Source organism: Heterodontus francisci, chromosome 4, assembly GCF_036365525.1.
Source record: "Heterodontus francisci isolate sHetFra1 chromosome 4, sHetFra1.hap1, whole genome shotgun sequence".
Classification (NCBI taxonomy): Eukaryota; Metazoa; Chordata; class Chondrichthyes; order Heterodontiformes; family Heterodontidae; genus Heterodontus; species Heterodontus francisci.
The window spans coordinates 92,319,035-92,342,158 of record NC_090374.1 but is presented as its reverse complement, the minus strand read 5'-3'; the positions used below and the strand labels follow the sequence as shown (position 1 = coordinate 92,342,158).

Genomic DNA, 23,124 nt, shown 5'->3' with positions numbered 1-23,124 from the left:
TTCTCTTTGGATTTATAAATCCACCTTCATCTGAACTCTACCCTCCCTCTGTGAGTTTATTCATGGCCTTAGTTAGATACTTCTTCAGGACACCGATCCCAGCCTGGTTTGAGGGGAGCCCATCCTAACAGAACAGCTCCCTCCTTCCCAAGTACTGGTGCTAGTACCCCATGAATCGAAACCCTTCTTCCCACACCATTCTTTGAGCCATGTGTTTAATTCACTAATCTGCTTGACCCTATGCCAATTGACGTGTGGCTCAGGTAACAATCCAGAGCTGATTACCTTAGAGGTGCTGCACTTTAATTTGGACCCTAACTCCTCAAACTCTCAGCAGAACACCATTCCTGGTTTAACCTATGTCGCTGGTTCCTAAGTGGTCCATGACCACAGGATCTTCCCCCTCCCACTCCAAGTTCCTCTCCAGCTGCGAGGAGATATCTTTAATCCTGACTTCGGGCAGGCAACACAACCTTCAGAATTCCCCGTCACAGCTGCAGAGATTTAGAAAGTGGTGCAAAGATGAATAATATTTGAGCACTTAGGAGGAAAACTACAGTCTGCCATGTTTAGGAACATAGGAGCATAGCAGCAGAAATAGGCTATTCAGCCCATCGAGCCTGCTCTACCATTCAACACGATCATAACTGATCATCCACTTCAATGCTTTTTCCCCCACACTATCCCCATAACCCTTTATGTCATTGGTATTTAGAAACCTGTCAATCTCTGTGTGATGGAAACCACACCTGCCAAATGGAAACATATTAATTTCATCATATGGCACACAATTTGAACTTTTACTGGACATTGAACATAACTTGTTTAAAAAGACCACAGAGTTGAATGGCTGAAAACATGGCTGCACATTTGCATTCTGAAAGATAATTGCGTAGAGAGACAATGGGAGTGCCCCCTGATTCAATTAGCCAGATGTGTTTTATCAATAATGATGATCAAAAGACATTGAGAGTCATTGTCTGTGTAAGAGCCAGCACTCCATCACCACCACCACCACCACCACCATCCCCCTCCCCACCCCCCACCTCCCCCCACCACCACTGAATGTGTCCAGTGAACTTTGAAGAATCAACAACCCTCGCAGGTGATGCTGTTTCAAACAAAGTGCTGGTCACATGACTAACCTGCTAAGACAACCTTGGAACTGTGGAATTGTGCCTCACAGAAAGATTTGGGGGAGGACTGCAATTTTGAAGACGAAACAGAAGCAAGGTCTCTCTCTCTCTCTCTGTCCCTCTCTCAAGCAAAGTTCCAGGGACCCACAGAAGCAACTTAAGCCTCAAGCCAGAAGACCCCTGCAGCCTTCTGGTACTAGCAAAACAATTTTGAAAGTGTGCACTGGGACCCAACAAGAACTGCAAGACTTAACTCAGTGCAGAGGGGGAAGGAAGTGCTGCTTTTTATTCTTTTTACTTCACCTCCAGTAGCTGTTGATTGTTCTTCTTTTGTCTCCAAGCTAGGAGACTGTAACTTGCTATTACTTTAGCTAACTAAATTAGTATCTAATTAACTAATCAAATAAATAAATAAGGTTGGACAGACATGACAGGGCTGGTGCTGTGCCGTGACTACAACATGTGCGGAATGCATTGCAGTTCCATACAATCTGCAGTAAGTGTCTGCAGCTGGAGCAACTTTGGCTCAGAGTTGCTCAGTTGGAGTCTGAGTTACAGACATTGCAGGGCATCAGTTTGTTTCTACTGTGCCGATCCACTGTTTCTGTTTTTTAAAATTTTTTTTTAAATATTTGTGGTTGGAGTGCTTTGTGCTTTACAGTCAATTCACACCCTCTCTGTACTAACGCTTTGTCTTTCAGCACACCATCAACATTCCGTTTGCCTTTGTTCCATGACCTTCTGGTCAGTTATTCTCTGTGACCTTGTCCTATCAACACCTCTTTTGTTATCTCTAGCCCCACCCCTACTTTACTTGCTTAAAACCTTCTACATTTCTAATATTTGTCAGTCCTGAAGAAGGGTCATTGACCTGAAACATTAACTCTGCTTCTCTCTCCACAGATGCTGCCAGACCTGCTGAGTATTTCCAGCATTTCTTGTTTTTATTTCAGATTTCCAGCATCTGCAGTATTTTGCTTTTAGTATAGTCAGGGGTATGTCTTTGTACTTATTTTAAAACTACTTTCATTTTAATTACAAAAACTTAAATGTGAGAATGTATTTTTCAGACTTTATTTTATTCTAGACTGTGTCTTGTTAAGGAGTTTTGTGTCCATAAACATATTGGAAAAGAATTTGCCCAGTTAGTTGCACTTTTTCTCTCGCCCTTCAGCTTGAAAAAATTTTGCCCTGTAATTTGCTGGAAGCCGGAGCTTATAATGATGTGTTCAGGATAACAGAGCATCTAGGACCTTAGTGGATGAACAGTAATCTCATTGGTTAAGGAGGTACAAAGGATTGAGTAAGAAACACTGGAATGACATGAAGGAGGGTGAATTAGAGTCAAATTAGGTACACAATGAGAAATAAAGAGTGGAAAGAAAAATTTGATTGAAAGAGAAATAGAAAAGAGACAGAAAGAAAAAAGTAAGAAAAAATAAAACTGCTTAAATTATAATTTTTTTTTAAATTTCTAACATTTTACTACCTGTAATTTACTACCTGTAGGAAGGAGACGCCACAATTTAAATATTCCCTTTATGGGTTGGAGGAGTTGATTTGCATGCAGGAACATAAATCTCCTCATTAAAAAAGCTATTTACACTGCTAATTACCACCCCTAAATTTCTGTAGCAAGTTTAATGATGAATTAATGTGCAAATGCAGCAACTTCATGAAACGCATGGGAGGTTAAGAGTGAGTTGCTGTTTTCCACAAGACTAATGGCGCAGCAGCGCATGTTGTCTAATAACTTGTGGAGTTTTGCAATTCATGGGGTATTTCTTCCTCACAAGTTGCTGAATGATTTACACTTTAATAACAATGAGCCCCATTAAACTCACTGTTATTTTGGCAGCAAATTCTGGGCTCATTTTCAAAGCTTTACACAATGTTACACAGGACTACAGGATACAAAAAGGCCAAATAAAGTAAAGACGTTTCATTAAAATATTCAACTGAATTTTTGTGGCAGCACATGGCACCAGCTAATCCATCATGCATGTGTGCTATAGACAAATAGTGCAGCGATAAATGGAAGGATTTATTTTCCTAACATTGTTAGACTAGGAAACAGGAAGGAGTCAAGTTTAGAACAGGAGTACAATAGAAAGAAAAACTGCAGATCAAAGTTGGAAAAGATAATTAATCTAAAATATTAATCTTCACTATAGTATTATTCTAGTTTAACTTATTTGAAGATATTTAAATGCCCCTTTTCTTCTGAAGACATTAATTAGGATAAATTGGATATACATGTATATGAAGACAGAGACAAAAACAAATAAACTTGAACTAAACATAGTGGCAATCACAAGATGGGAACCATAATCATCCATCCAGTTTGTTTTGGAGGAGGAACAAACAGCACTAAATTGCTCAGTCAAAACGTCAGCGTGTACGGCAGATAGAACTATACATGAGAATGTAAAAAAAAAGCATGGAATGCATAAATATCTTCCTCATGACCATGTACAACTGCTGTATCATGGATTATCCAACCTATTCTACCCCATCATCAGAAGTTGATCACTCACTTAGCTCAAATTCCATGGAAGTGTCTCCTCAACCCATTCAATTTTGCTCCCTTTCTCTGCCTTCAAAAGTTTCTTCAACTTTGCCTTCAGTCTCTCCTTCCACCTAAATTCCTCCTTTTCCTGCTTGGTTTCTAGTCTTCCCCCATAAAGTATCCTGAGATTCCCTTTTATGTGAGCTCCATAGAAATATAAATTATTTATTTCTCTGACCCAGTTATCCTATGTAAACAATCTACCTCTAAAATATATTTTACAAATCAGTGATTATGCTATAAGGTCAGATTTACCACCTCTGTTTCTCCCCACATGTATCTCCTGCATATTCATGCTATTTAACATTTGTAAAGGATTTGCCAAAACTGACTCATATCTCATTCTGACAAATATTTCACAATCCTGCAAAATAAATAAATGATGTAGGGGAACCTATCACTGTTCCTCTTCCTGTTCAGTACCACAGGGCATCTTCACTGACCAATGGACTCTCCATTTCACTGTACATGGTGCATGAGTGCCAAAAAAGTTAAGAATAGGGGAAGGAAAGAAAGTTATAAAAGGAAACAATCATCCATAAACAATTTAATTTGGCTCTTCATTTCTCAGTATTTCTCTTGCAGTGAATAAAGTGGGCTGGAACATTCTGGAATGTTTTTTTCCAGCTTTTAAGTAACCTCTTTTTCCTGTCCTGCAATGGTTGCTGGATGGAAACAAAGACTGACAATCTGACAAAGACCAGGGGAGGCCGGGACTGAGGCTCAAGGTAACCTTTAAAAAGTAAATAAAAATAAACTTACCTGGGCCATTGTGGCTACGATGCCTGCTGCCAGCTTTTGCTGGTAGGTTCAAGGCTGTGCAGCCATTTGTTGGCCTGTAGTTAAATGGTGGTGGGTTCATGCAGGAACATATTGGAAATGGTCAGTTGTGCTGCTCGCCATGCTACTCATGAAGAGCTCCTATTACTTGCTGTCCACTGAGTTCAAACCTGTACTTGCCAGTTGCTTGATAATCATCTCGTGACTATCCTTCTTGCGTGTCCTGATAATGTAATTGGAATGCGACTTCCATTTTTAAAGTAGGCATTCGCTCCTTTGGGATGGGCAGCTTTTCTGTGTCTGCATTCGGATGAGTTAAGGTGGTGGGGTCATGTAGGAATATATTGGAAATGTGATGCAAAGCCACCCCACCATCTTGATCCCCTCCACCTCACTTACAACATTCCCACTGGTCAGGTTGGGTTAAAATCAACCAGTAATTGTCTTAAATAAACACAGCCTGAGGTCATCAAAATAGAATTGATTTTTGGTCAAGGGAGAGGAGTTTGCAGAATGGAAGGTGCTTATAAATTTCCAGATCAGAAAATTGCCTCATCTGACTGCCATTCTTAGGATTTTTGATGCTTTGAGGTATGATGTAAAATTATGTTGGGCAGTCTCAATTCTTTTATGTAGATGTATATATGTGTCCTACATGTGCTATCATTAAAAATAAACACATAGAGTTACATTATGATTTATGAGACAGGTCATCAAACAAGTGATCCTCCACTAAAAGTTAATAAGTGCCCTATGGTAGGAAGAATCCAGGAGGAAGCTGCTGCAGAGCCACATACCAGCAGGGAGACCTATGCCAACTAATTGATCCATGTTTTACATTGCATTGATTGATTTTCATAAATATTATGATTTACACTACAGCACATTACCATCAAAATTGTAATTCATTGAACAACATGCAGACTGATATTTCCTTTTCAATGTGTCTCCAAAAGTACTAAAACTTAGCAGCTCCATTCTAATGCATCTGAGAAATTGAAATAAAGTTCTGACCTCCATGTAGTATCTGACATGTGGATCCTTTCAGATGGAATACTTTGACTTATTATATGCTGCATAATATCAAAACAACATGAATCAAGTCAACTGACATTGGAGTATGTGGCATGCCACTAATTTATAAAGGAAATTAAGAATAATGTGAGACGAAATGAGTGAAAGCATAATTGAAGACATATAGGACTCAGTAATAACATTAGTGCCACAATCAGGGATTTAGCATATTCCATGAACTGTTATTCCTTTTCGAGCCTACTATTACTATTACATCAGGTGAGTATACAAGTCTGTACACAGAATTTGAACACTGGAACTTTAAGGTGGCTGACAAGGCACAAGCTGCTGTGTTGAAAGCAGATACAGATCATAGCCAAAGAGGTAATTTTGACCTTTGGCGCAGTTGTCAAAGGTATTATCTGGAGGTCAGGTGTGAGAAAATATGCTCTCATATTCAGGGTTTGATATCCAAGACGTGATTCCATACTCCTCCAGTTCTGGCCTCTTGCATATCCTTGATTTTCTTTGCTTCCACATTAGAAAATGTGCCTTCAGTCTTCTCAGTCATAAACTCGCAAATTTCCTCCCTAAACCTCTTTACCTCTCCCTCCTCCTTTAAGACACACCTTAACACCTACCTTTGACCAAGCTTTTGGTTACCTGCTCTAATATCTCCTTATGTGGCTCTGTGTTAAATTTTGTTTAATAACATTCCTTGAAGTACCTTGGAATGTTTTACTAAGTCTAGATTGCTATATAAATGCAAATTGTTGTTGAAACCAAGCATATTTGTTATGAGAAAACAGCTACTGTTTAAGCTCTGCACCACCATTTAAGGAATACCAACATTCAACAGGATTCTGATGAAATGTCATCGGTCTGAAAGGTTAATTCTGTTTCTCTCTCCACAGACGTTGCCTGAGCTGAGTATTTCCAGCATTTCCTGTTTTTATTTTGGATTCCCAGCATCTGCACTATTTAGCTTTTGATTCAATTGGATATATGATGTGTTAAAGAAAAAAGACTTGCATTTATATAGCGCCTTTCACAATCACTGGATGTCTCAAAATGCGTTATAGACAATGAAGTACTTTTTGAAGTGTGGTCACTGTTGTAATGCTGGTTTTCAGGAAGATGGCCAGTTGTACTGTTCGCCATGCTACTCATGAAGAGCTCCTATTACTTGCTGTCCAGAGTTCAAACCTGTACTTGCCAGTTGCTTGATAATCATCTAGTGACTATCCTTCTTGGGGGTGTGGAGGAATGAAGATTTGCAGGGTCTCTGGGCAAGGTGGCTCCAAGATGGCATACCCTGCATTGAAATCTCGGAACCAATTGGATCCTCTTTATTTTGATATCTGCACTCCAGAGCCCCGTTAATGATTATCCGTAGGGGGAAGAACAGTGCAGATTCCATATTCGGTGAGAAGAAACTCGACGTATGTATGTGGATTTCTCAGTACGGCTGAGTAACTCCTAAACATAATGATGAGTTTCTATTTGCATCACGAATCCAGTTTACCAAAAAGTCACTATTAGTCTTAATATGAGAAGTCAACACTTGGATGAGTTACTGGATGGCGGAGCAGCATGAATCAGCAACTTTAGGGCATTAAGATAAGAAAGGGAAAGAAAATTGGGACAACGGAGAGTTTAAAAAGTTTTATAAAACTCAACTAAGAGATTTATTTTCCTCTGGAAATAGTACACTAGATGGTGCTCAACATCGTCAATTTCCTATGACACGTCTCTGCAATCAGGCACATTTTTAAACGACTGGAGTTTCAAGGTCCTTGCAGCTGACCTCTCTCAGAGAGCCCCGCCCACTACAGCTCTCCCGCTTTCCTATTGGCTCTTTGACACCATAGAAACCGGATCTCTGGCTCCGTCATAATAGGCAGCGTTCGCTTTCCAGACCATACTTACCACGGTGTCAGCCATTATGCTTTTCAATTGAAGAAAAGTTCAACTTCCGCTAATAAAAGTTAGGTTGGTGGTCTTCGCGTCGGCCCCTCTCGTTTATGAACTCACTTTAAAAAGAAGCCTGGTCGGTGTCGGCGATTAGCGGAGGGGAAGGGGAAGGGGAAGGGGAAGGGGAAGGGGAAGGGGAAAGAAAAGGCAACCTGTCTATTTGGTCGACGAGCTATTCGATAACTGACGGGATTTAAAAAAAAAATAAATCTGAGCAGGAGAGGTGAATAAAGTGAGCCTGAGATAACTGGCGAGAAAGAGAGGCGTGAGGGAAGGAACTAAAAGGAAGAGTTTGGGGCGGGGGAACCCCCCTGCAGTCGGAGCGTGAGGAGCAGCTCGTGCGGGGCTCGAGCAGCGGCTGTTAGAGCGCGAGGCCAGGTCGAGCCTTCCGCTCCGCCTCAGAATGGACTTCAAGACGGCGGTGTTCAACGCGGCCCGCGACGGCAAGCTGCGGCTGCTGCAGAAGCTACTGACCGCCAAGAGCCCGGACGAGGTGTCGCAGCTGGCGGCTGAGAAGACCAACGGCGCCACGGCGCTCTTGATGGCGGCCCGTTACGGTCACTTGGACGTGGTGATCTACCTGCTGGAGCAATGCGGTGCCGACGTGGAGCTCGGCGGCTCGGTCAGTTTCGACGGCGAAACGATCGAGGGGGCGCCGCCGCTGTGGGCCGCCTCAGCCGCCGGCCACCTGACGGTGGTGAGGTCCCTGCTCGAACACGGCGCTTCGGTCAACAACACCACCCTCACCAACTCGACCCCGCTCAGGGCTGCCTGCTTCGACGGTCACCTGGATATCGTCAAGTACCTGATCGAACACCGCGCCGACATGGAGGTAGCCAACAGGCATGGCCATACCTGCCTTATGATCTCTTGCTACAAGGGCCATCAGGAGATCGCTAAATACCTGCTGGAGAAAGGGGCCGATGTCAACAGGAAAAGCGTCAAAGGTAACAAGCCGCGGAAGGCCCTGCGGCCCTCAATTCTGTGTGTGAGATTTTATTTACCCACTTTACCTGATTTTTCTAGTTTAACTTCACTTTCCAGAAAAAGGATACTTTAAAAGTTCGGAAGACTTGCTGTGAGGTCAACCTAATGTCTGCTTGAGATGTATTATATGTTGAGTGTAAATTCAGACTTTCCTGCATTGACTGTGTACAATGTAAAGGAATTGGGTGTGGCCAACTGATAATGTCTCTATCAATGATTCTGTATTCTATAGATTTATTTGTGTTGAAATCATCCACGTATAATTTAAAGAGTCAGATTAGTTTCCTTAAAGCAAGTCAAAGTAAAATGCATTTTTTTTTTAGCAGAGGGAGGATGTTTACACATGAATACACAATAAACGGGAGGATATTGAGAGAGGTAGAGGAGGTGCCTTGGAGTGCATGTCCACAGGTCCCTGAAGGTGGCAGGACAGATAGATAGAGTGGTGAAGAAGGCATATGGAATGCTTTCCTTTATTTGCCGAGGTATGGAGTACAAAAGCAGGGATGTAACGTTGGAACTGTATAAAACGCTAGTTAGGCCACAGCTGGAGTATTGCATACAGTTCTGGTCGCCACATTACAGGAAGGACATAATTGCTCTGGAGAGAGTACAGCGGAGATTTAAACGAATGTTGCCAGGGCTTGAAAAGTGCAGCTATGAGGAAAGATTTGATTGGCTAGGGTTATTTTCTTTAGAACAGAGGTGGCTGGGGGGGTGACTTAATTGAGGTGCACAGAATTATGAGGAGCCTAGATAGAGTAGATGGGAATGATCTTTTTTTCCCTAGTGGAGAGGTTAATTACCAGGGGGTACAGAGGAGGGGACATGAGGAAAATCTTTTTAGCCAGGGGGTGGTGGGTATCTGGAATTCACTGCCTGGATCAATGATGGAGGCAGAAATCCTGAACTCATTTAAAAGATACCTGGACCTGCACCTGAAGTGTTGTAACCTGCAAGGTTATGGACCAGGTGCTGGCAGGTGGGATGAGATTGGACGGCTAGTTTTTTCAACCGGTGCAGACGCAATGGGGTTCATGGCCTCTTTCTGTGCTGTAACTTTTCTATGGTTCTACAGGTGTTGTTTACTCAAGCAGTGCATTCATAAGTGGTAAGGGCACTTGTGCATGACTATTATCTCTGTACAAATTATCATTGTCCATGACTTCTAAAGTAATCCATTCTCTTGAGATTGTGTATTTTTATAGTTGATTTGGGGAAGTTTGCCCATTCACAGAATATGGGGTTCCTGTAGAAAGGGCATTGATTTCTTCCTTCTCTTCCTTTTCCCCTTTTCCCATTTCCTTTGCCCTCTTTTCCACCTGCCCCCCAAGCTTAGACAAAATTTTAGATTTGCAGTTTCTACCACAAATGTTTGTGTGTGTATAGCTGAGTCATATCACATAAGTTCATACTGTAGAGTTTTTCAAGGGAATTTGAGTTCCTCTCCTCTCCTAATTGAGGGCTACCTTCTGTGAAACCAGGGACTAATTTCCAGAAGTACTTTGCATATATTTCATCATTTGTTCTCCTGTGGAAGTTGAACGTAGGGTTCGCTGACAACTTGTTGGCAAGACAGTAGCTCAACAGTGATTGTGCATAGGTGCAATTTCATTATTACATGGGGTTCTGGGATTATGAAGTGTTTTGGGGGAAATCAAATTGCATAATTCTGTGGAAAATTATAAATTATGACTTCATTAATTTGCTATAAAGTCGACAGTGCTATGGTATCCTGAGACATACAAAGCAGGAAGGCTCCGGTCCGGTAGCAGTGATATTTCAATTGATATTTGCAACTCAGTTGGGAAGAGGGGAGGCTAAGCAGAGGTTCTTGCTTACTATCCAATTTTAGTGTGCATGTGTATTAAAGACTGAGCTTGGTTTGATTTATTCCCCCACTCAGCAGTTCACAAACTCTTTTTTTTATTTTGGGGGTGGGGAGGAAGTCAATAAAATAGACTGGTGACGTTACAAAGATTTGCCTGGGTAACTATACCACTGTAACCGTAACACACATTGCTCCCGATCCCCTCTTCCAGGTGAACACAACAATAAGTTTCAGTGGAAATGCAGTCCAATTTAAAGGTCACGGGAGTTAGTGGGTTAAATCAACTCGGCAAATTTTAACGTTTAATTAACACTTTGCAGGTAATTGAAATGTTTGTTGCACATGTGGCAGAGCGCATGGGAGAATGCATAAAATAATTGAGTAGTGTTGTCAACTTTTTCTCAGCAACTTTAATATAATTTGTGGTAGACTTTATATACCATTCAAAGAAATGTAACTTAAAAGCGCATTTTGTAACCTTTAGTTCTATTCATTGCTGCATTTAAAGGAATAAAATGCTAATGAATTTGGGAAATGCAGCACCACTTGTATATCATGAAATAAAATCGTTAATTGGCTATATGGTGGCTGGATGCCAACTGTGGCTGCTATTTTTACAATACTTCTGATAGTGTACTAAAAATCTGTAATGCTTTGCTTAGCCTCGATTACCAGCGCTGAACCTCTGTTCAAAGTAACCAGTTGGGGTGTTTTTTAAACGAAGGGGGCAAATAACGTGTCTTTCTACAGTCATTTTGATGTGTAATATGTCTTGTGACTTAAATTTTATTAATGCCCTTTTCAATAGTTCAGATTTTCAGTCTCGTGTAAAATAATTGTTTTGCTGCAGTTTCATTTGCAAAAAAAAGCTTTTGCTGCAATATCTTGGTACAGTGGGATCGAGCATTTTGTCACTAAAGTATTGGAGTATGGATGTATGAAATATTCATATGTCCATTTGAACTATAAAAAACACCAAGCAATGCAATTAACTTCGGTCTTACAAACACTTTTTTTCCTCTCTTTCTCGCTCCTTGCACTCTATCCTCTCCCATGTCTTAAAGCTATTGCACTACACATTGCATGCAAATTTATAACAAAAGAGAGGATAATTATGTGCAGTGCAATATGTAAAGCGCACGGGCTATCTGTGTTGGAGATCTGTCCAGCCAGCACTAGATGCCTAGCACTTCCTGTTCATGGCTGCTTCCTCCACAAAAAATGTAAAATCAGTGGATGTGCTTATCAAATTTTCAAAATGTGGAGGTGAGGGAAGATCAGTGTAAAAGGTAGAGAGAGTGCAGAATTCTTAATACATTCAGGAGAATGTTTTAAGCCAGTATGTAGCAAGCCCAACAAGAGAGAGGGCAGGACTGGACTTCGTTTTAGGGAATGAAGCTGGGCAGGTGGAAGAGGAATCAGTGAGAGTGCATTTTGGTGGTAGTGATCATAATTCAGTTAGACTTAGTGTAATTATTGGAAAGAATAAATGTAGACCAGGAGTATAAGTTGTCAATTGGGTGAAGGCCAATTTTACTAAGCTGAAATGTGATTTAATGAAAGTGAACTGGAAACAGCTACTTGAAGGTAAACAAATGTCAGATCAGTGGGAGGTGTTCGAGGAGGAGATGAGGATTCAGAACAAAAATGCTCCCAGAAAGAAAATGGTGGAACTACCAAATCTAGAGTCCCCTGGATGTCTAGCAGCATACAGGGTAGGCTTTAAAAAAAGGCTGATGTCAAGTACTGAGAGCCCAATACTGCAGAAAGCCTAAAGAAGTATAGATAGTGCAGGAGTGAAATTGAAAAAAAGAACACCTGGAGAGGGCATTAAAAAAAATCAAGGAAAACTCAAATATTTTATAAGTACATAAAGAGCAAGAGAATAAGGAAAGAGTAGGACCTATTAGACCAAAAAGGTAACCTGTGTGTGGAGGTCAGATGTGGCGTGGTTCTTAATGAATAGTTTGCATCTCTCTTCACAACAGGGGAACATGCAGGTATTGTAGCTGAGGAGGAGTGTGAAATATTGGATGGCATAAACACAGTGAGAGAGGAAATAAGGGGTTTAACATCTTTGAAAGTGGATAAATCGCCAGGCTCAGATGAAATGTATCCAAGGCTGTTAAGAGAGGCAAGTGAGGAAATAGTGGAGGAATGGGGATGGCATGGGAGGGATGGAATGGGATTGGGATGATGTGTGAGGGTTGAAAGGAATTGGGTTGGAATGACGGGGATGGGATGGAGATTTAAAATACTGTTGCAATAAAGGTACTATTTTAACTGCAAATGTTTTGCAGGTTGGAAGGTGAGGGGAGCCCAACAACAAAGTTGCTTTGGCTGGAGTGATTGGGGAGGGGAGTGTAGTGAATACGTGGGAGGGCATTGGAGATATGGGATGGGGGTGACATAGGAAGAAGGGGGAGGGATGATAGAGGGATGTAAGGAATGGGGTGGGTTTGGCATGCGAAGGATGGGGATTTAAAGAAGCACTGTTGCAATAAGGATATTAATTTCACCAAGTATTTTGTGGGTCTCTGCTAGTACTTTAATATTGTACTCAACCCTGCGTGCTGTTGTTTAGGGAAACTGACTTGACATGTAGGTGGGAATGTGCAGTGTTATTCAGTGTTACATTTCTCACTTAAAATAGTGCAAGATGCTGGGGGAGAAGAGCTCCCACATACAACTTGCAAGCTTTCCCTTTTCATAATGGAAAATTAATTTTGTTTTTGGCATTATGGAGATCAGATATATTGGTTTGCACTATGGTATCAAAATTAAAACTGCAATGAAAAAAGGGGTAGAATACAAATAATTGCTTTGGATCATTGTTCTAGATCCAGAAGATAGTAATGTCTACATGCTAAAATAAAAGCAAAATACTGCAGATGCTGGAAATTTGAAATAAAAACAAAGTGCTGGAAATACTCAGCAGGTCTGGCAGCATCTGTGGAGAGAGAAACAGTTAAAATTTAGGTCTGTGACCTTCCTTCAGAATGCCTGTTCTCACCTGAAATCCACACACACAAACTTTCAGATGGATTTGCTGTACAGCAATCATAAGCAGAAATCCTGGCTAATTATCCTCTTCCCTAATTCAAGGGCACTGAAGCCAAACTAACAACCTAATGCTACTCCAGTTGGGATCAAGTAACTTAGCACAATCCAGAGGGAGCTTAATGTTTTCCATATGTATGGCAGTGTCAATTCAATGAATAAACTCACTAATCCATCAAGAATATTGCTTTGAAATTCTTTGAACAAGTTGTAGTACAGTGCAAAAGTAAACTGAAGCATCAGTTTAATAGCTTATTCCCAAAAAGTAAAATACACATTTTGGCTGTTACTGTACAACAGTGGGTGGTGGGCTGGAGTATAGGGCAGAAGGATATACAGTCACCTGTAAATAATTCAAACTGAACAAATATGGTATAATATAGAAGCTGTGCATGAATCAAATCATCTTTTAGAGAACATTTGGAAGCAACTTCATTTTCAACAAAACTGATAATTTAGAACTTGCCACTAGAGAGAATGCTACAGATACACGATATGCAGGAGAGCAATTTACTGGGAAACTTTACTTTGATTTTTAAAAGCCACATTCAGTTTAGTTATTAAAAGATGTTTATTGAAAGTATGGAAGGACGCACAGAAATTTTCTTCCACTTGGCAAGCTTGCACTTTTTGTCATCATGGAAGGCAGAGTAGAGTCCCTTTAAAAAATCAAGCAAATTGTCCCAGGGCATACTAGCAGCTGAGTTTAGAGCTGGCTACCACTTTGACCAGAAGTTGGATATCCTAGATCCTCTAAAGAGGACCCTGCCAAGTCTTAAGCTTGTCTTCAATTAGCAGTGAAAGTGAGTGAAAACACTTGAAAGTCTTTCTTTGCCAGCATGACCTCCTATTTACAATAATACTAGTGGCAGTGCTGCGAGGAGCACTAGTTGATAATTTGGCTGTAGTGCATTTGTCTATACCAGCCAATAGAATGTGCACTATTTCTGTAAGTTTGAACTTCAACGTTTTCTCTTTTTTTTCCCCTTTCAATCCAATATATAAACGTATACTGTCTTAACTTCAAAACGAAATTGGACAGTGGATTTTAGAATCCATTTTAGCCATGGAGGGCGATGGTTATGCTTTCCACAAAATGTTGGCAGCAAAACAAAGTGCGTTTGCTGTCTCATATCCATCTGTAATATTTGTATAATATTGTGGAGCAGATGAAATGTAATGCAGCCCTAGAAGCACAAAATATGTGTACTTGGATGAAGAGACAGAGTAATGTATCTAAGTTTGCTGGTGATACAAAGCTCGGTGGAAAGGTAAGCTGTGGGGAGGAAGAAGAGAGGCTGCAAAGTGATATAGACAGGTTAAGTCAGTGGGCAACAAGATGGCAAATGGAGTATAATGTAGGGAAGTGTAAAATTGTTCACTTTGGTCATAAAAATAGCAAAGCAGAATATTTTTTGAAAGATGTAAAATTGGTAAGTGTTGATCAGAGAGACATGGGAGTACTCGTACAAGGACATGGGAGCACTTGTACAAGGAACACACAGAGTTAACATGCAGGTGCAGCAGTCTATTAGGAAGGCAAATGGCATGTTGGCCTTTATTGGAAGGGGATTGGAGTGCAGGAATAAAGAAGTCTTACTAAAATTGTATAGGGCTTTGGGACTGCACCTGGAATACTGTGTGCAGTTTTGGTCGTCTCATTAAAGAAAGGATATACTTGCACTGGAGGTGGTGCAACAAAGATTTACTAAATTGGTCCCTGGGATGAGGGGGTTGTCCTATGATGGGAGGCTAAGTAAATTGGGTCTATATTCTCGAGTTTAGAAGAATGAGAGGCGATCTAATTGAGACAAGATTCTGAAAGGGCTTGATAGGGTGAAAGCTGAGAGGTAGTTCCCACTGGTCAGGGAATCTAGAACACGAGGGCAGTCTCAGGATAAGCGGTCAATCATTCAGGACTGGGATGAGGAGAAATTACTTCACTGAAAGTGTTGTGAATCTTTGGAATTCTCTACCCCAGAGGGTTTTGGATGCTGCATCATTGAATAAATTTAAGGCTGGGATATAGATTTTTGGTCTCTTGGAATCGAGGGATATGGGGAGCGGGCAGGAAAGTGGAATTGAAGCCCAAGATCAGCCATGATCATATTGCATGGTGGAGCAGGGGTCGATGGGCCATACAGTCTACTTCTCCTATTTCTTGTGTTCTTGTGTACCCATTACTGTGATAACACTTGTATCTGTATCTTGATGGGAATCCCATTTCTTGCCTTTAAAATCAAAACATTGTTAGTGAACTGAATGGTGCAGTGGAATGGACCTTTTACTCTGGGGACCTAGGTTCAGATCCAGCCCAGATTGATCAACTGAAATTGTTCTGCCTGTAAGGAACCCATGTGAAGTAAATTTGCACTGTCGCAATCCAATTCACAAATGGCATTTCTTCACACGAGGAAAATTTATAAAGTTCTGACAACTTTTAAATAACTAGCTGCAAATTCAGCGTAGGCAGTTGGACAATAGGTCTGCAAGTCATCCATTTCATTAAGGATGACTATCTTTAAATTTTAAAAAATGCAAATGTATCGAAACAATATGTAAAAACTTTCCATGCAAAATTTACTTGGAACTTTTTACTGTCTCCATTTAAAATACTTTTTTTACTTAATGCCCCAGGAAGTTCAAGCCCAATTCGAAGTCTTTAATATTTTCCATCTGCATTGACATTTCAGACCAACCTTTTGACATTTACCAAAACCTTTAAGCTTCCATTTCTATGGAAGTGATAGAGGTGATCTAGGGGTGATAGATATAGGACAGATGTCAGAGGTAGTTTCTTTACTCAGAGAGTAGTAGGGGCGTGGAACGCCCTGCCTGCCACAGTAGTAGACTCGCCAACTTTAAGGGCATTTAAGTGGTCATTGGATAGACATATGGATGAAAATGGAATAGTGTAGGTCAGATGGTGTCACAGGTCGGCGCAACATCGAGGGCCGAAGGGCCTGTACTGCGCTGTAATGTTCTAATTCTAATTCTAATTCCCAGTAGGCATAGGCCAACAAAAAAAAACTCTAACTCATTGACAATCTAGGTGCCTGACATAGAATTGTATTCTATATTGCTAACACCACTTACCTTGTTTATGGAAAAAAAACTAAATTGTGGGATTCTGTAAATGGATATTGTGTTTGACTTGATTGTATATCGCCAAATTTTATCCTTGGATCTGGGTAGCTCACAATGCAATGTATTTTACAAGTCTACTGGAAGTATTGTTCACTTAAAACTGATCCTATAGTCAGTTGTGAGAACGTGGAACTTGCTACCACGTGGCATAGTTGAAACGATTAGCATAGATGCATTTAAGGAGTGGTTAGACAAGTGCACAAGGGAGAAAGGAATAGAAGGGTATATTGACACGGTGAGGGGAAGTAAAGTTGGAAGAGTCTCGTGGAGCATAACACTGGCATTGGTCTTTCCACTGTTGCCCACCTGGACGGGATTGCACTTCTTTGGTTCCAGTCTTATCTATCTATATGTAGCCAGAGAATCACCTGCAATGCTTTCTCTTCCCACTCCTGCACCATTATCTCTGGTGTCCCCCAAGATCTAACCTTGAGCCCCTTCTCTTCTACATGCTGCTCCTCGGTGACATCATCTGAAAACGCAGTGCCAGTTTCCACATGTACCCTGACAACACTCCGCTCTACTTCCCCACTACCTCTCTCTAGCCACTCCACTGTCTTTAAATTGTCATACTACCTGTCCTACATCTGGTACCGGATTAACAGAAATTTCCTCCAGTTATATATTGGGAAGACTGAAGCCATTGTCTTCAGTCATCGCTACAAGCTCCACTCCCCAGCCACTGACTCCATCCCCCTCTCTGGCAACTTGTCTTGAGGCTGAATCAGACTGTTTGCAACCTTGGTGTCATATGACTCTGAGATGAGCTTCTATTCACACATCCACAGCATCAGTAAGACTTCATTTCCACCTCCATAACATCGCCTGACTCCATCTCTCCCTCAGCTCATCTGCTGAAAGCTGCTTTTGTGCCTTTGTTGCTTCTGGATTAGATGATTCCAATGCATTTTGGCTGGCCTCCCACATTCTACCTTCCGTAAACTTGAGGTCAACCAAACCTCTACTGCCTGTGTCCTAACTCTCACCAAGTCTTAGATTAGATTAGAGATACAGCACTGAAACAGGCCCTTCGGCCCACCGAGTCTGTGCCGAACATCAGCCACCCATTTATACTAATCCTACACTAATCCCATATTCCTACCACATCCCCACCTGTCCCTATATTTCCCGACCACCTACCTATACTAGTGACAATTTATAATGGCCAATTTACCTATCAACCTGCAAGTCTTTTGGCTTGTGGGAGGAAACCGGAGCACCCGGAGAAAACCCACGCAGACACAGGGAGAACTTGCAAACTCCACACAGGCAGTACCCGGAATCGAACCCAGGTCGCTGGAGCTGTGAGGCTGCGGTGCTAACCACTGCGCCACTGTGCCGCCCTCTTGTTCGCTCAGCACCCCCATGCTCGCTGACCTAATTGGCTCCCAGTTAAGCAATGCCTCGTTTTTAAAAAATTCTCATCCTTGTTTTTTTTAATCCCGCCATGGCCTCACCCCACCTTCCAATCGCTAATCTCCTCCACCCCTGAGATAATTTGCACTCCACCAATTCTGACCTCTTGAGCGTCCCCAGTTTAAATTGCTCCACCATTGGTGGCTTTGCCTTTAGCTGCCTAGGCCTTAAGCTCTGGGAGTCCCTTCGTAAACCCCTCTACCTCTTTCCTCTTTTTAAGACACTCCTTAAAATCTACTTCTTTGACCAAGCTTCTGGTCAGCTGTCCTAAATCTCCTTATGTGGCTCTGTCAAATTTTATTTAACGTTTGTGAAGTGCCTTGCTGTCTTAATACATTAAAGGCACTATATGAGTTGGTTCTATATAAAATGGCAATATTATGGTTCTTATTTCTCCTAAGAATTCACTCTTAAGTGTGTACATTTGTAGGGGCATAGAGATATTTAACCTTTGATGCCAGAGTACAATGTACAAAGGAGGAATCCCATCTTTTTGTTGGCTGAATGTGTTTGAAAGTTAATTGCATTTTTAAAAAAATCATTGGCCAAGCTTGGCATGTAACTGGCATTTTCTGCCTGAAGTGTGTATTCAGTTGCACACATTTAAAATTGAGTTTTAAAAGTTGCTTCCATCTAGAACATTAAATTTATATTATAACAGCTACCCCAGTCAAACTTCATACTTTTCAGTTTTCTGTTTTGAGGTGCATGAAATCTTTGCTATTGATTTTAATTCATTTTTCTCTTTTTTTTTTTAAAGGAAACACAGCATTGCATGACTGTGCTGAGTCTGGGAGTCTGGAGATCATGAAGATGTTACTTAAATATGGAGCCAAAATGGAGAAAGATGGCTATGGAATGACCCCACTGCTTTCAGCCAGTGTGACTGGCCACACCAACATAGTGGACTTCTTGACCCAGCACCCACAAACAAGCAAAGGTGAACGTATTGATGCCCTAGAGCTGCTAGGAGCCACATTTGTGGACAAGAAGAGAGACTTATTGGGAGCTATGAAATACTGGAAGAAAGCTATGGACATGCGATACAGTGATGGGGCTAATGTCCTCACTAAACCAGAGCCCCAGGAGTTGATAATGGCTTACGATTATGCCAAAGAAGTAACCTCTGGAGAGGAGCTGGAAGCCTTGATTGCTGATCCAGATGAGATGAGGATGCAGGCACTTTTGATCAGAGAGAGAATACTGGGCCCTTCACACCCTGATACCTCTTACTACATCAGATACAGAGGTGCTGTCTATGCTGATTCAGGCAATTTTGAAAGGTGCATCAATTTATGGAAGTATGCATTGGACATGCAGCAGAGCAATCTGGATCCACTGAGTCCAATGACTGCAAGCAGCTTGCTGTCTTTTGCTGAACTTTTTTCTTTTATGCTGCAAGATCGGACAAAAGGTGTCTTAGGAACTTCTGTGTCCTTCAGTGATTTGATTGGAATATTGAGCAAAAGTGTCTTTGAAATAGACAGAGCCATGAGGCAGGTACAGACGCCACCTGACTTGATACAGTTGAGCAAAGCGCTTTCAATAATCCTACATCTGATCTGTTTGTTGGAGAAAGTGAAATGTAGCTCTGAGCAAGAATATATCAAGCGGCAGACTATCTACAAATTTCTAAAACTGAACTCCCGAGGAAAAACTGGGTTTTCCCCACTTCATCTTGCTGTTGATAAAGACACTACTTCTGTAGGTCGCTACCCAGTTTGTAAATTTCCATCTTTGCAGGTCACTGCAATGTTGCTGGAGTGTGGAGCAGATTTCAATGCAAGAGACTTTGAGGACAACAGCCCATTGCACATTGCAGCACGTAACAATCATCCGGAGATCATGAATCTTCTAATTAAGGCGGGTGCACACTTTGACACCACAAACTCCCATAAACAGACTGCCTGTGATTTACTGGATGAGAAGGAAATGGGCAAAAACTTGATCCAGCCCATCAACCACACAACTTTGCAGTGTCTTGCTGCCTGTGCAATAGTAAAACACCACTTAGTTTACAAAGGACAGATCCCAGAAAAACTGGAGACTTTCATTTTGCTTCACAGATGATTTGAACAGTTTTTGGGTTAGTTTCTAGAATGCCTGTAAATATGGGAAGAAATTGGTCATGTGCTTTAGTTTTCATCTGCGAGCTAAGAGATGTTGAATGGATTCAGCAACTGTTAGTGAATTTTGATTGCATGTTTTGTTTTGCCCTCTTGGTCTCCTTGCACCCCAACTCATGCACAGTGATAATGCATGTGTACATAGTATATTGTATTTGTTCATCAGTATTTTAATGGGTATCTGCTGTATGCTGCTTTGCTTTTGGTTAAACCTGGGATTGTTTATTATAGTTTGGAGTTCTAGCAACACTTCTGCCAAACTTGGTTTTGTTCTAAATATTTACGAGTAAGGTATAATAGTTTCAAGCTGACTTTAAAAAAAAATCCCTTTGTCCTGATTAGTGTAGATGTAATATTCGCACTTAGAATGCCAGAATTTTTTTTTTTTGATTCTGCACACTGGACCATTATTCATCCTGCAAACTGTCGAAGCTGGCTTTAACATCAATACCTTAAGTGCTTTTAAATCTCCAGTGCAGTGGCTTGGAGAAAAGACTGCTCTATGTTGACACATCACTATGCAGATACTGGAAATTAATTAGAACATTGGGCATCGTTTTTTTTTTGTGGAGTGCTCAATTATTCAAAAGCTTTTGTGTTTTTGAAACTGCATAAGGTATTCTGAACACTTACTGATGGCAGCACCTATGGGCTTTTTTATAAATAGGGCTTTACCCTTGAGGTTGCTGCATTTGACTCTTTACTGTCTGTTGCTGAATGAGGAGGAAAATAAGCTACTTTGATCCACATGAGTTAATGCGTCATAAAATGGAGATTTCAAGGTTTTTTAATAGCTTTGTATAGCAAACAAGGGATTTGTTTTCTTTGAAGAACGGCCTGCCTCCTACAAAGTGTTCATTATTACCAACTATTGCATCAAATTAATTGATATCTGAAACAATATCCGCATTACTGTTGTAACAGGAAGGGTGATATGTGAGGGTTTAAGTTGGATTCAGGTAAATACTGTAATTCTGCACTTTACTGATACAGATGAGAATTATTATGGCACGTTGGCCATGTAATGTCTTAAATGAAGCATTCACAATAAAATGCAAAAAAACCTGCACTTGCCTTTGCTGGTGTAAAATTGCTGTGTAGTCCACTGATATTCAAAATGAGTCACGATATTTCCATGCTGTAAAGGAATTGCTGATTAATTTACTTCTCGCAGTACATAGCATATAATCCATAGAATAGCTTCCTTGAGGGAACACAGTTGGAATTCACCATTTATTTTTGAAGACTTTTTCTGCCTTTTTTTCCTGGGTTGTATTGAATAAAAGTAACAGTTGCTAAATTATCATTGCTTAACAGACTAGTCATCCATGTTTTTCTTGCATGTAAGACTATTTTTGAGTCTGATTGTGTGTTGTATGTGTTTTGTAGTATGTCTGAAGTTGTGAAATTACTGATCTTTTCAGATGAATGTTGTGAATCTTAAATGATTTCTTCACAATTTTCTTTGTATTACTGCTTTATTCTCTTATTAAAACAAATCCAGAGTTTCAAATAGCTAAAGATAATTTTTAAGTTTCCCTGATCTCTGGCTGTGAGGACTGGGATGGGGATTTAAGTTTCTAAAGTACCTACAAAGTGCAGCGGAGTTCTCCATTTTATTCCAGTTTGACATTGTACTGGAGTAAAATTCCTATGTTGAGCCCGACTAGCGTGACTCAGCTTCGTTTTGTGGGGGGACTGGGGATGTAGAGAAATAGTATAGCTATGTCATAAAATTTATTTTTATAGCAGCATAACTACATGGTAAGTCTCTCTCCAATGAATTGGGGGGGTGGTGGGGGCGGGGGGAATGGTGTTGGGTGGAGGACGTGTACTCAAAATATTGTTTTCAAAATAACAGCCGTTAGTTTCTTGGCTTACTGCACAAACTCCTGTGGTTGGGTATGCCTGTTTTATTATTTCTCTTCTTGGTTACTAACCTGTCAAAATACAAATTTTTCATCAAGTCTTGTAATAGTTCCTTCAGTTACATGTTGAATTTTCTTCAGATGCATAACTATCACTCCAATTAGGATTGGCCCCTAACCAATTACTCTCTGAACTCCTGCTAGAAGTAGATGTGCGTAATGGTTGAGGACAGAATTAGGCTTGTCTGATGCCTTCAGAAGAGCCTTTCATCGTTGTCAAGGCAATGACTACTTAGGTGAGCAGTTAGGGTGTGTGCAGCACCCATTAAAGTGTCCTTCCCCATGAGCGTTCCCTCCTTTTATAGGGAGAACTTTCAGTTGTATAGATTAATTTGCTGAATTTTGAATTTGAGCTTTTTAATTTCTTTTAAATTCATTTTTTCGCACAGTTGTACTGCCTGTATTCTGTCCCACTCGTCTATCACCCCTGTCCTTACTGACCTGTATTGGCTCCTGGTCTGCCAACCACCTTAAATTTAAAATTCTTATTGTCCTGTTTAAAGTTCTTAATGGCGTCACCCCTTCCTATTGCTGTAATCTCCCTCAGCCTGACAACCATGCCCTTCCCAGAACTGTGTTCCTCTGTCTCTGGCCTCTTTTACATCTTTCTCCTTTGCTCTACTGTTGATGGCAGTGCCAGGAGCTGTACAGGTGCTACTCTATTGAATTCCCTTCCTAAATTTCTCCTTTTTTTAAGAATCTTAAAAAGCATCTTTGACCAAGCTATTGATTGATTACCTTTGGTTTGGTTAGGTTTTTTGTGACATCTGAAGTGCCTTGGAACACTGTTAAAAGGTGCTTATACAAATGCAGGTATTAGAATTAGAACATTACAGCGCAGTACAGGCCCTTCGGCCCTCGATGTTGCGCCGACCTGTGACACCATCTGACCTACACTATTCCATTTTCATCCATATGTCTATCCAATGACCACTTAAATGCCCTTAAAGTTGGCGAGTCTACTACTGTGGCAGGCAGGGCGTTCCACGCCCCTACTACTCTCTGAGTAAAGAAACTACCTCTGACATCTGTCCTATATCTATCACCCCTAGATCACCTCTATCACTTCCATAGAAATGGAAGCTTAAAGGTTTTGGTAAATGTCAAAAGGTTGGTCTGAAATGTCAATGCAGATGGAAAATATTAAAGACTTCGA

General features: G+C 41.0%; 1 protein-coding gene across 1 annotated transcript; it reads left to right on the top strand.

The window, feature by feature from the left end:
- Positions 1-7,388: 7,388 nt before the first annotated feature.
- On the top strand, positions 7,389-21,130 carry fem1c (fem-1 homolog c). Its single transcript, XM_068029866.1, has 2 exons — positions 7,389-8,420; positions 18,675-21,130. The coding sequence occupies exons 1-2, from the start codon at positions 7,877-7,879 to the stop codon at positions 19,982-19,984; spliced, it is 1,854 nt and encodes a 617-aa protein (XP_067885967.1). The 5' UTR covers positions 7,389-7,876; the 3' UTR covers positions 19,985-21,130.
- Positions 21,131-23,124: the final 1,994 nt, after the last annotated feature.

Coding starts and splice junctions, on each gene's coding strand:
- fem1c (XM_068029866.1), top strand. CDS start 7,877: ATGGACTTCAAGACGGCGGTGTTCAACGCGGCCCGCGACGGCAAGCTG. Junction 8,421..18,674: donor CAACAGGAAAAGCGTCAAAG/GTAACAAGCCGC, acceptor TTTTTTTTAAAG/GAAACACAGCATTGCATGAC.